General features: G+C 31.7%; 2 protein-coding genes across 3 annotated transcripts; both read right to left on the bottom strand.

Annotated features, from left to right (window-relative positions):
- Positions 1-6,020, bottom strand: LOC100788091 (chromo domain-containing protein LHP1). 2 transcript variants are annotated; one of them, XM_014774379.3, is made up of 6 exons: positions 5,492-6,011; positions 5,379-5,404; positions 5,208-5,294; positions 4,682-5,128; positions 552-612; positions 1-413 (listed from the first exon to the last, which is right to left on the bottom strand). In XM_014774379.3, exons 1-6 carry the CDS (start codon positions 5,711-5,713, stop codon positions 366-368), a joined length of 891 nt encoding a protein of 296 aa, XP_014629865.1. In that variant the 5' UTR covers positions 5,714-6,011; the 3' UTR covers positions 1-365. The 2 variants fall into 2 exon arrangements, with proteins under 2 accessions (XP_014629865.1, XP_014629866.1); XM_014774380.3 differs by lacking the exon at positions 5,379-5,404 and having other exon boundaries at positions 5,492-6,020.
- Positions 6,021-6,946: 926 nt separating this feature from the next.
- On the bottom strand, positions 6,947-11,860 carry LOC100788815 (RNA polymerase sigma factor sigB). Its single transcript, XM_006577824.4, has 7 exons — positions 11,560-11,860; positions 11,316-11,473; positions 9,318-9,920; positions 7,974-8,204; positions 7,720-7,860; positions 7,415-7,615; positions 6,947-7,315 (listed from the first exon to the last, which is right to left on the bottom strand). Exons 1-7 carry the CDS (start codon positions 11,636-11,638, stop codon positions 7,034-7,036), a joined length of 1,695 nt encoding a protein of 564 aa, XP_006577887.1. The 5' UTR covers positions 11,639-11,860; the 3' UTR covers positions 6,947-7,033.
- Between the last annotated feature and the right edge of the window lie 2,760 nt (positions 11,861-14,620).

Genomic DNA, 14,620 nt, shown 5'->3' with positions numbered 1-14,620 from the left:
TACATACAAGCTCAAATTTAATAAATCCAACACAAATAATGAAAAATCTCGCCATAATAATATTTGTGTCTCTCTCTTGTACATGTTAGTCGATAATAATGAGAGGATAGAACGGGATGTAGAATAATTAGATTAAAGAGGTTTGCAAAGATTTGAAATACAATTTCCTAGTCATGTTCATGGCTCTAATTCTTGGTTGTCTTAGTATGAAGTCATGCAGGCAGGCATTTGAAACAATTGGTCTAATGGTTATATCGTCATACACTAACCAAAAAAGTATTACCCTTCACGATCCGCTGCGTCTACAAAACTACATTGTTATCACCAACAGCAAACACAGGAAGCCCCTTCATTACCCTGTTCAGTCACGGTGTAGGAGTATACCGGAGATGCATCTCATAGAAATTGATCAGCTGGAAAATTAAGAAAATCATTGGCTTTAGGTAAAAAGAGGTCACATGAACATTTTCAAAACGTTGAAGCCATGCAAAATTGACCAGGAAATAATCAATTCAATCTAACATTGCTATGCCTATGAGATAGCGGATTACCAGAAGAGGATTGTATGCCTTGAGATATCTGTTGTCCACCATCACTTCTGTTCCATCAGACCTGTTACGTTAATCAGGTAAGCATTATGTAAAGAAGCATGCAGTATGATTATGGAAAATAACCCAGTTCACTTCAATTTCCATAAAAGCGTTGGAAAAGATACAAAACTAGTAATGATATAGGACTAAGGAGGAGACTGTAAGCTTTTCTTTTATATTAGGAATATTGTCTTTTTTTTATAATTTAGACCTCTGTTTGGGCTTTAATATGTTTTAATAACTGTGTTGTTTAGTTGAACCTTTAGTGGGCCTCTTCAGAATGAGCCTTGGTAGGTTTTTAGGTCCATACTATAAATGCGGCCTCTTAACATTTGTGAACTCAAATTGGAATTGGAAGAAATGAGAATCTAACTTTGGCCAAGTGTGAGAGAATTGGTTTCTCTTGGGTTCTTTTGAGAACCCTAAATTCTTGTCAAAGGATTATTATTCTTTGTGACGAATTCTCCTCAACTTCTCCATCTTTAGGGATTGTGTTGTTGTTCCTTTTCATTTCTCACCTCAACCCGTTTTTCCCTTTTGTTCCTAAATTTTCTTTGATTTTTCTATCTGTTAGGATGCTGAGAATTGATCCATGAATTGGGGTTTTCATCAAGTAACAGACTTACATAAAGAAATGAGGTCCTAGGCTCCCATAAAATCAAGTAATGTAATGCCAAAATCATTTTTCACTTGCTAATTTTGTGCGGCTGGTATTCCATTTAAAACTAAGGGTTTGGAGTGGTTTCTTGAATTCAAGAGGATTCGCACCAACAACTTATCAAAAGTTTGCAATGCTAAAATCAAATATTCGAAAGCTCATCATCCCTCAGATCTGGTATGGGATGGGATCATTTTTATGGCATTTCCATGATGTTTGTCCCATTGTTTCTTCAATGGAATTTCCATCAAAATGTACAAGGGATTTAAACATCTTTAATGTTCATATCTTCTAAACTTTTGTGAGAGTTTTAATGTTTCGATTTCTTTCTTCCAAATACTGTGTGTCTGTGCTGAGCATGCCTTCTATTTTTTTATAGTCATTATTCTTTCTAATAATATTTATCCTTTTATCAAGAAAAGAAAATTGTTGCAAAGAGTAGTAGCTTGTTAACATGGCCCACATATAACCAGAGAATACTGCTTACTAGACTTGGAAAATCCTAGTGCCCTACTCCCTTGAACTCGCTTTTTAAGGCTGAGTTATACCCAATCTATTTCTAATGTGGTATGAAAGTTTATCTACTCTTACCAAGGAGGTTTAGGTTGAGCAGTGAATTGTTATAAATCTCCTGATACATGTCTTTGATTTCTACAAATAAAAAGAAAGTCTAACTACTCTTGTTAATTTTGGCATGTATCTACTCTTATGTTGTTTTAACTATATAAAAAAAATGACATAATTTGGATTTATTCTCTGCACTATCCAGAACCTAACTGATGATATCTTGACTTTCGGTTGTAACACGGATCTTTACCTAAACTAACCGATAACTAGCACGTTGCACAGACAAATAAATAATATAGTTAAGAGAAAAGTACACAAGAAAGCATATAAAATATAACAATAATATTATAGTAAATCCTTTCAAAATGAATTTTGCTAGTGTTTATCTAACAGAAAATAAATATTAGTTTAAATTAATGCAAGGTAATAGTCTGACGGTATAACTAATAAGTAAAAATGTTTCTTTTTTACTAAATACAATCAACATGTGTTTATTTTTTTTGTCAGAAATTGTTTTTATTTGTATATGTTTAATGTCATTAATGGTTGCATAAATTGTAAATTTTTTTTTAACTTTGATATATAGAAAATACTTGTATTCTATATTTATTTCAATTATAATTTATAAAAATTTAACATACCTTGCACATACTATTTTCATTCTCAAATTAAATGAGTAATATACATTTATTGAGATTGAGAAAATTATGAAGATCAATGAGAATTGAATAAAATACTATTATGAAGGTAAAGGAAGAAAGTATATTAAAAGTTGTCTTTGAAAAGGTAGACTAATGATAAATAAGCTAAAATGCTGATGTGACAAATTGTGTTGTTAAATATTGTTTACATAGCAATGCTATAATTCATGCCTTAAAATTTATATATTATGAATAGATAGATAAATAGATTCTCTCTCTACGAGAGCTATCCTCTAGTAAATGAACCACAAAATTTGAAGGCATTAGTGTTCAGATTTTGAAGATTTCATTAGTCTTATAAGTATTTCTTTCAATTATATTACTTTAAGGAATTGAAAAAATTAAAGCTTCTTAATTGCATTTATCTTCTCCTTCGCTTTTGTCAACAGCATTTCCTTTTAATAACCAAAGAGAGAAACAAGCACCTTCAACAGGCACTATAAAAGAAAGTTTCAATCTCAATAAATTTAACGCTACATTTAAAATTGCATTCTACATTTATTATGAAAATAAATGTTTTATCAAAAAAAAATTCTGAATCAAAGGGGCAAATGTTTTATCAATTTAATCTACAGAGAAAGTAAATGATCATCCACATATTAATGACTGGTTTAATTTATTAATAGAAGAAATATCAATCATTCTCTCCAAAACATAACAATAAAGGAAATGTATGCCTTAAAATTGATTTAATAACGAAGCATTTTCATCACATTTACATAATAACAAATACAACCTCCACTCTCATAAGAAACAAATATAAGACACTAATTATAAGAAACATATGATTATTTTATTGTTAAATTTCCATTTTACCCTTAATTGTGAGTTCTATTAATGATATTAACTCATTTCTCCACGAAAGTGGTGCATTTATTGAGCTGTTGACGAAATAAAATTATCTTTTGAAAAATAATCACCTCTTAAACCATTTAATGTCATGGGTAGTCTTGAAATAAAATTAAAATTTATGACAAATTAATCCATCTAATCCCTTTTACTGGTCTTAATGAATTAGATAATTATTTATTATACATAGGACCGAAAGTAGTATCAGTTAATAATCAAGTGATTAAACCATCTTGTATGCTGAAGAAGAAATTACAAGAAATAAGATAAACTCAAGTGGCATAATCTGTTGGTTTACAGGAAAATCATCCAAGAGCACACACCTGCTTGGTTTTGTCAAATTGCCAATTACCAAGGACAAACAATATAACAGCTTTTGATATTCTCATTGACTCAAATAGGTTCTTACTAAACCAAACAGTTTTAACAGCATAATGACAAGGTGATTGCAAAACAACTTTCTTATACTACTAAATGTGTCCCTAAATATAAGACATTTTTAACTAATTCACATTCTTTAAGAAAATTGATTAATTTAGTTAGTAGCATTAAATTTGTTAACAATTTGTAATTTTTCCAAAATTACCCTTAAAAATTATTGGGACTCATCATCTCTCTTTCCACATAATTATTTTCTATCTAATTAATTAATGTGTGCTAATCTTCTTCTCCAATAAAGACAGAGAATGCATTTATCTTTTTAATTCATAGCATTTATTTTAAAGTAATTAAGGGTATTTTAGTCAAAATATAATTAATGCAAAGGACAACTTGAAAAGAGTTTTCTATAAAGGGAAAAAAAAATGAAAAAGAGTCGTATATTTAAGGACGGAGGTAGTATAATAGAGACTTCAAATGTCTTTTAATACAAAGTGTTCCTATTTCCATAGGAAATGCTGGAATATGTGGCATCCAGTTCTAGATGAACTTGTTATTACTGTGTCATGTGATGCAACAAAGCGTTTTTCTTTTACACCCTTAGGTTGTGAAACTTAAAGTAAATAATTTATCAATACTATAAAAAATCTCCTTTTAACAGTAACAAATAACCCAACTATTGAGTGTTGACCTAATCATTATAGCACTAGTATGGAAATGGTTATCCAATTTAAGACAGTTATCCCCGTTTCAAAATTGACAAACTAAAGCATGAAAACCAAAACTTTTAAAATTAAATATGTATAAATATCAAATTAGTTAAGTAAACCTACTCATAAAGGAAACAAATACAATTATAAAAAGAAAAAGAAAAATCTGAAAGGTGTAAGTGTGCAAGTGGAAGAACAAAATTTGGAGTTGTGGGTTGAGTAACAAACCTCATAGCCATAAAGGTGACTAAAACATCGTGCATGTTGTCAGATAAAGAAGCTGAATAGCCTATTGGCTTGATAATCTTGACAATATTGCAGGCAGTATTAGCATCAGGCATGTTGATAGGAGCAGAAATTGGTTGAAGTGCAGCTGCATCGGTGTCTCTCTTGAACCTCTTGACAGAAGAAGCAGATTTTCTCCTTTTTGCTCCTCTGCTTGGAATTGGTTGTTGGAAATGTATTGCAAGGTTATCTAGCTGAACCCCAGTGTGTGTTGGTGCCTTAAGTTCACTGAGCTTTGGATCATAATCATTTGCATTAGTGGGAGTTAGAGGTGGGAAATGTCTAAGGCTGTAAGAAGTGGTAGAACGTTCGGAGCGCTTCTTGAGTAGGGTGAGTTGAAGCACATCCACATGCTTGCGCTTGCGCTTCTGATGTTTTCCAGACTTGAGGCTTCAAAAACGAGAAGAAATTAGTTTCTTCATTTTAATTTATTTTTTTTTGCATAGACGGAAAGTAGAAAGTAGCGTACCTGTCCTCAAAAGCATCAACGAGATCAGGAACGGACTGTAGATTTTCAAGAGGTTCCCAAGTGTTGGCAGTCTCAGGCCATCCACGCCTGACAATCACAACACATTTCACTTCACAAACTATATATACATTATCATTATGTGAACAAGTAAACTAAAAATACACTACTCACCATTTGATTAGGTACTGGAGCTGACCCTATATTCGCATTTGCATTTCCAACATTCAGCATCAGAAGAAAAATAAAAGAAAAAAACAAGTGGTTCGGCTCTTTGTAATCGTTACCTTGCGTAGCCTCTTACGGCGTATGGTTTCGATTTCATAGAAGCCATCGTCAAGATTGGGATAGGGATTGGAAGGCACGAGGGTTTCTTCTCCATTCTCATTTTTCTCTTTATGCAACTCATCAAGTGCTGCTGCTGCACAGGATGAAGGTTGTTGAGGTTCCTCCACTCCATTCGCCTCAAAAACTGAACTGCTGCTGCTGCTGCTGCTCCTCTTCTTCATTGCAATTTCTAGCTTTACCAAATCCCGCTGCTGCTTCTATTTATATTTCTTTCATCTCACTCTCACCTCTGTTAGCCTCTCCAACTAAAGCCATGTAAATGGGACCCACCAAAGTAACACAACCTCTTTTATTAATTCAGATTTTTTATTACTAAACACTTGTTTTACCTATCGTCAATTCCTCACTCTTAGCTACCTCTACATTTACTTCCATATCTATGTTTAATCATTTCTTAATAATAAGTCTTTCCATACAAATACTCCTACATTTTTATTGCACCAAAACACTATTACCATTAACTACACACACCATAACTAAAGCAGCTTCAATTTTTGTCGTTCTCACTCAACTTCTTCATAACTCTCTTTCCATCTCATTTTGTTTGATGTTTCAAGTTTTAACACATTATGCATATAATTTCTTAATATATCCCTTGTGTTTCATATTTAGCATATATTTTCTCATGTATACTATTTCCTCTTCCTGTTTGGAGTTTTAAAATACACTTAAATATGTACCCTAAATTAGCCAGTTGGAATACAATTAAATTTGTGGGTGTGCAGCCTCTTTGTCATTCTCGTATAGTTCCTTGCACGGCTTAGGAGTTAGGATTAGAACATCTGAAAAGAACACATGACATGGACCCTAAAAAAAACAATATGCATATGTTTGTGCCTCTGTAGTCTGTACATTTGACACAGACCGAGGAGGCTACCCAATGGCTTTAACAAGAATTCATTCCTTCCGAAAAGCGGCATTGCAAATAAACTTACCGTATGCCTGGCTGTAGTTATATTATTGTATTTGTGCATGGCAGTTAGCTGTTATGTAACTTTCAAACTGCTTTTCATTCAATTTGTTTCTTAATAATAACTGTATTTGATTTGATTCACCTCTCAATGTCGGATTGCTGTATTCAGTTATTCTATTCAATTCTCTTCTCTTCTCTGTCCGTCCCATGTATATTCGCAAACAAGTTTCTACACTGCCACTGTTGAATTTGAATTGTTAAGGGGACACAATGATTCAAGCCAATTAGTTTGTAGTGGTTGGTTACTAATGCTTTTGAAAAAGTAATTAACTTGCTGAAACAATTTTAGCAATTCACATACATTAAAAATGGTGGACTCCTAGTCAAGTTATTCCTTTGTGTGTACATTCATTTCCTAGTATACTAAAAATTATGTTTTGTCTTCTCTTTTGGAGAATGGGAAAAAAATGGAGGAAGAACATACAGACGAAGATCAACAGAGATTAGAACCTCACAAGTATCAAATAAGCTAACTCATACAACGGTTTACTATCAATATTTGGTAGGGTTATGAAACCAAATACTGCTGCAAATGATTGGTTCTCTTCTTGTTCTTAAGCTTCTTAAAAGCACTTGACTCGATTTGCCTAATTCTCTCCCTACTCACACCCAACATCTCCCCTATCTCTTGCAGGGTCTTCGTCCTTCCATCATCCATACCAAATCTCCATCTTACCACCTGCCTCTCTCTTGGATTGAGACTGTCCAGTGCCTCTTCCAGGTCCTTCTTCATGAACTGCTTAAGGAGCTGTTCTTCAGCTGTTTCGGCATCAGGATCGGAAATTACTTCCTGGTCAAAAACACACAAGTATCAGCAAAATGAACATCATATGAAAGCAAAGAGTAATTTTTTTTCTGGAGCATAAATTTGAACAAGATTAGGACAGACTGAGGGTTTAAGATTCTGGTTGATCCCAATCTTTTGTTCCAGAGATCTGGGAGCTTTTGGGGTCATAAGTACAGCATTAAGCCTCTTCATTGACAACCCAGTTGCTTCAGCAACTTCTTCATCATCAGGCTGTCTTCCATTTTCACTATACAATTGTTTTCTGGCCTCCTTCACTCTGTAAGTCGCCTCCACCATGTGGAACTGTTAAACCAAAAATATTGCAATGATGTAGTCCCTTATAAACACAAGAGCAATTTCAACTCATATAACCAAGATTAGCTTGTGGTTTTTCACATAATACTCACTGGCAAGCGAATAGTTCTTGACTGATCAGAAAGTGATTTCCGAACAGCCTGTTTAATCCACCAATGAGCATAGGTAGAGAATTTAAAACCCTTGGTACCATCAAACTTCTCTGCACCTTTTACAAGGCCTCTGCATCCTTCCTGTAAACCAATGAGAAACAGTAAAATAGTTTATTACTGGAACAGATAAAGTTGCCATGTTTTCCACAATCATTATTTATTTAAGCAAAAAAACAATACAGGTGAGAATATACCTGGACAAGATCTTGCAGATTCATCCCAGATCCCTGATAATTCTTAGCAATGGATATGACAAGTCGTATATTGCTTTTAATCATTTTGTCTTTGCAAAATATACCATAATTTAAACGTTTCCTAAGTGTTTTCTGATCTACCCCTGCCACTGCTGCCCATTGAGCAAACGTGGGCTGACTGCCAAATCTTTCTGCAAGATCCTCCTGGATTTTTTCAAGCTTTAGAAGGTCCTGAATTATATTGCAGAAGAATAGGCAATGAATTAGACAATGATAAAAGCAAAATAGTAAAATTTTACGCCATAATCAGAAAGAAACTATGCTGGCAAATCTTTATAACTTCAAGTATTAAAAATCTCCTGATTCACTATGATTAAATTAATATATGCTGACTTGTAACATTCTTTTCCTTTTCAGATGATTCTGAACTAAAATCTTTTACTCCCTCTATCCCATAATAAGTGTCGTCCTAGATTTTTTTACATAGACCAAGAAAAGGTAGTAAATAGATGAAAGAGTATAACAATTTCACAAAACACCTTATCATCATTAATTCATTTATAGTTTTTGCTGCCCAACATTAATATTATTAGGGGTATAAATGGAAAAAAGTAATTAATAATATATTGAAAGGCTAAAATGACACTTATTTTTTCTTCTCACAAGACACTTGTTATGGGGTGGAGGGAGTATGATTAATACAATCTGCACAAGCTGATTTGCTATGATTAAATGAACAATTTGTTTGCTGACTTCCTTGTCACACTCTTCCTTCCTGGATGGTTCTCAAATATAAGAATGTCCAACCGACAAGTAAGAAGAATCTTGAAGAGCATCCCAACCAAAAACAAACTTACTATTCCAAAAAAATAAAATGAAGGGAATAATACAGTCCTATCTGCCCATAACTAAGAAAGAAGTACAAGATAACATCATGTAAATATGAGAAATTATTCATTTATACAATTCTAGGGAAATCTAAATATCATCATGAGGTGGAAATTTCAATTCAGAAGCTTCCATTTAATGGATATGGTACGATAAAAAGGAAAGAAGAATTTAAGCAGCCAAGTCATAGAAAATAAATTTAAATGGTATCTTTTGAAGCAACTGACTGGGTGATGTTGTAAGTAGTGCTGGACATGACAAGCCAGATATAAAAGGCTTGTGTCATATGAAAAATGACAGATATTGATTCATGAAATAATAAGATCAGCATGCACTTTGTGAAGATTTTATACTGATTATTAGGTGTTTCAGGAACATATCAACAATCAAAGGCATTAAGAGCATCATGGATTGCTCTAAAATACTTATAGCACACCACTAGCATGCAAATCCCACCTGTATTCCTGCTGACAACTTAATTTCTTCGGTTGGAGTAAGAAGCCTAGAAGCGCTAGTTGTTGTTCTTAAGTAACGAAGTGGGTCTGAATAATCTACTTCTTGCATAGAAACACGCTTTCTCCTGCTGGAGGAGCCAGGCTTAAATGATGTAAAATTTGTGGTAGCCTTCTCTGTTGCTCTGACTCTTTTAGCTTTTCTTTCTGTTTGGCGCCTAGATCTTACAGCTATACTGTCTGAAAGCTGTTCCTGCAGACGCTCAAGTTCCTCATGGGAAGGCTCTAGATCGGATTCCTCTTCGCTGGGGCTTACGTCAACACCTTCCATTATTTCTGCTCCAGCACCCATGGATTCTTCTGCTACACCATCTTCCACTTCTTCCATTTGTTTAAACCATTTGAGAAGTAAATCATCAGATTTGGAAGAAACATGGGATTTATACTCTGCTTCTGCAGGAGGCTTCTTTTTTACTAGTAAAGCTGCATCCTTTGCAACCTTCGCGGCTGCTTTAGCAAGAGCAAGAGCTTCAGATGCAGCAGCAACTATTACAGCCTCTTCATTAGTAAGAAGTGATTCCGCAGATAAGGTTGATTTAAAGTTTGCCTGATTAAAGGCATAAATATAATTAGTTCCTGGGTATGCTTGACATGCTAAATTTCTCTGTGCGACCAAAGAACTATAGAAATAACCCAAAAAGTCATAAATTGATCCAGAAATAACATGTGCATTCACTATTGAAATATGCATATGAAAAAAGTTGAGACATTCTAAGAAGAAGAAAGTTTAAAAGCAGCCAAATGGGAATCTATAATAGTTATGGCATGTGACTTGGTTGACAATGAAAACAGAATGAACATAGCATGTAAAAGAAATAGAGAAATCAAGTAAATAGTGGAACTTTTTTTATTGTTTTGGAAGGAAGAAAGTTTGGGAATAGGGGATCAGGTTGTCCTATTCCTAAATCAGAGTACCCATGAAGGCCATTCATCCCCAAGACCTTTTTTGTCAAGGGCAAGGCAATTCAATCTTACCTACCAACCTTCGCATGGCCATGTCTAGAAATTCTTGAGCCTTAAGCAAAATTTATGTTTGAGGCATAATCTAATATAACTCATCAATCCTTATTTTATTTTTCTAGCTTTTCCTAAGCTACAAAATTATAAACCATAGGTTTGTAATAGAGGAATTCTGATATTTCATTTGATCTTAATAAATAGTATGGCTAGTCCATTGGACTTATCTTATAACAGTTGATCTCTAATACAATTTAAGCAATTTTAGTTTTGAACAACTTTTAGAAACTGCAACAGTCCAATGTTTCTAATAAAGCATTAATTTCTTTTGTTAGCACTTCTATTAATACTTTCTATGCTAAAAGTAAATCAAGACCATTGATGTCAAAATGCTCACCAAAACTTCAAATCTTTTCAAGATTGATACAATGTTGTAACAAATCATCATCATGCAAAGTTTTAAACCTTTGTATTGTATTTCAAATAAAAAATCAAACATGCTTATATATTCTCAAAAAAATTCAAATCATCTTTCAATAGAAGCAATAGGTTGATTTAATATGTATATAAAACAATTGTTATGGCAAAAGACGATGATTTAATAGGTTGATTTAATATGTATATAAAACAATTGTTTCGGGTGGCCGGCCCATTAACAGAATTAAAGGCATCTCAATAACAATATAACCTTATGTGACTGGGGTCTTTGGGAACTATTTTACTCGTCTTAGAGCCATGAACCTTTATCAGAAGTGAAATATTAATTATAGCGATGAAATGATGATAAATGTGGCTAAACTTAGATAAACTGTAAACCTGATGCAACCCTAAGAAGACAAGTTGAGCACTTGGAACATTGTTATGACCACCCATCCATAAAGGTAAGTTGAACAAAGAAAATTGCATGCCCAACTGGTACGATAAGATTACATAGTTCCCAATCTCAAGATACAAATGAAAATATGATTGATTGTAAAAGTGTCACCTGTAAGGGAGGGGAAACAGCAGCGATATAGGGCCAAGAAGTGTTCGGATCAGAAGGAGCATCTAATGCCAACTTCTTTTCCAAACTAAGCAGCGTTGAAGGAGATGTGGCAGACAACACACATTGCGGCTGGAAACACAAATTTGGTCTTGTTTTAGCTGCAAAAAAAAAGAAGAAGAAAGAAACACGTGTGAGAATAGAAGAAGAATTCAATAGCGAATGGGAGAGAGAAAGGGAGGGTTACATAGATGGGTAGGAAGAGCATAGGGATGAGTCCTGAAAGTGTCGAGGTGGCAGTTGAAGTGCGGCAACAAACACGACATTCTAGTGGTTGTAGCGAGCAACAATGTTTTGCTTTGTTAATTGAAAAGCAACGTTAGGAAGGAGGTTGAGGTTGTGAGTGTGAGTGAAGGGTGTCATGTCAGTTGAACAAGAAGCAAGGAAGGAAGGAGATGAGCGTTGAGAATCGGTGTTTGTGACAGAACATGCGGATAAGGGGGTGAGGCTCAGTTGAACCGCTGAAGTCTACCCACGACCCATCAAAACAAAACAAATCCCACTTTCACTTCTTACTGTTACTGCCCTTTCATAATTGCCCCTTTTTATTAAATTCATTCTACCAAAAAATACCCTTTAGTTTTGAGACTTTTTATTATAATTTTTTAACCAATCAAATTATATTTCATATTCTTATTAATTATTTTTTAAAAATTAATCCTTAACTATTATTTTAAAAAATTTAAAATTATTTTTTGAAAAATTATAAAATATAATTATGAATCCTAAAATCTTTTTAGTTACTTTCAATATTTTTTATAAAAAATATTTTGGGGTTTAGAATTTAAAATTTTATTAAGCATATGTTTTATAAAAAATGTTGAAAGTAACTAATTAGGATCCAGACTTTAAAGTTATTTTTAATCATATTTTTTCATTTTAAAATTTTAAAAAATAATAATCAATGACTAATTTTAAAAAAAAAATTGATGAAAAGTGGCATTTGATAGGTTAAAAATTAACAGTATTCCCAAATTTGATTGATTAAAACATGTAATTTGATTGGGAGCAAAATAAAAACTCTCTTTAGGTTTAGGGGTTCATTGAGATTTCCTAAAATAGAGATCTCATTCTCAGAAAGCACTTAAATGTTACAACAGAGGATCAGTCTATGAGTTTATTTAAACATTAAAAAAATAAGTATTTTTTTAAGAAGGGAATAAAATTTGTTTCTCAAAAAAAGTAAAAAAAAAATACTTATTTTAAGTAAAATTATTTTAGACAAATAGATTAGAAAATTATAAACTACTTATTTCATTTAAAAAAGCAATTATTTTAAAAAAAATAAGCAAACTTTCTTTATATATCGTTAGTGAATCAGTTCTTGATTTTTCTAGTCAAACTAAATATATAAAAAAATTATCTAAAATTAATTTTTGAACGTGAAACAAAAAAAACACATTAAATTTTTTTTTTGAAAATACAAGCTTGATGGATTGGAGATCAGTTGAGTGTTAAATGAAAGTTACAGATACTTTCTAATCATAAAAAATAGTATAAAATATTTCAATAATTAAACTTTTTAGAAAAACTAATTTATGTTTGCTTATAATCATAAAAATATTTTTTCTTAAAAAATATATTTTTATGAGAATTTAAAGTAACTTCTTAATTTAATCAAATTTTAGATTGTTTTCAACTTTAATTATTTTGAAAAGTTAAAATAAACACTTGAAAATTAAAATAACTATTTATTTTTAAAAAAATGATTCAAATAAGAAAAACAAAATCAATTCCTTTCATTTTCAAAATGTATATAAATATTTTTTATGTTTTATAAAATTATAAATATTTAAACTGATTTGTATTCATGTTTATTAAAAAATATTTTTTAAAATATTTTGATTTTTAAAAAAAACAAATACGATGATAGTATTGTGTACTACATAATTACCCATAGAATAATACATTCATATTATATGAAATTGAATGTAATCTCAACAAAATATTTTCCATTAGGAATTGAATTTCTAACTAAGAAATTCAGTTATCAATCAATTTTATTGTACTCTCACAACATGCGTAAGGGTATTTTTGTCTTTTCGTGTTTTTCATACCTCTCTTTTTTAATAATATACCTTTTTTTATTTTATTTATAAAAAAACATTTAGTAATTTATACCTCCCTTGGATCCCATTGATATACTTCAAAAAAATCCTTATCCTTGAAGGAACTGTAATGTAAGTGGCATCCAGCAGTACATATTTAACAATCCTTACAGATGGAGAGTACTTTTGGTTCAGCGTTTGCATCGAGAGACAGACGGAGATATATATTTACGGCAGGATGACTCCACACATTATAATTCTCACCCTCCTTTCCCTTTTCAACTTCCCCCCTCTTTCTATTTCATTTAACCTATTATTAATCAAATTTGATATAAGTTTTTTTATTAGACATTACACCGGAGATATAATAAAAACTAGGTGGTGGCCCTTTTACACGGTTTTCTGAAACAAAAATAAATTAATTTAAAGACGGTATTTTGTATATTTTCCAACCAAAACGTGAAAATAGCATTGATCATGATATAATGTGGATTGTACAATGTGTACTTAACAAATCATGATGTAGGTTTAACAAAGTGCAATTGGTGTTTTCAAATCGAATTGACACCAGAAAAGTGAATGACCAGTTTTGACCGATTTCGAATAAGTTGATGACATGAACACGAGTTAATGATATTTTTTTAATCTAAAAGTATAATCAGACTAGTCAAAGGTTTGGGTTCCGGTTAAAATAGTTTGATCGGTCTGCTCCAAGTTTTAAAACAATCTAAGAGGTTTTTTTTTCTATTGTTAATAAAAAAACAAAGTAATTATAAAATATGTAATTGAAATATTAAAAGAAAAATAATTTAAAATACTAATAATAAAACATAACAAGTTAGAATATTAATAATAAAATGTTATTAAATGATTCTTATGACTACTAATAATTCCTCTAACATTATATTTAATACATAGAAATCGATAAATACTTATCCAAACAATTAAGACCCTTATATATATCATTTAATCTTATTTAGTTCATACAATAAAAGAGATTAAAAATGGATTAAAAAAAATATGAATTGAATAAGATTTTTTTATAAGCAAAAATTAAAAGAGAATGTTTTTAAGTTCAAACACTAAGATATATTTTAATCAAATAGTACTTCTTTAAGATAATACTTACATATATCAAATAGTACTTCTTTAAGATAATACTTAATCAAATAGTTCAAACACTAAGATATATTTTAATCA

Source organism: Glycine max, chromosome 4, assembly GCF_000004515.6.
Source record: "Glycine max cultivar Williams 82 chromosome 4, Glycine_max_v4.0, whole genome shotgun sequence".
NCBI lineage: Eukaryota > Viridiplantae > Streptophyta > Magnoliopsida > Fabales > Fabaceae > Glycine > Glycine max.
This window is presented reverse-complemented; position numbering and strand designations above follow the sequence as displayed.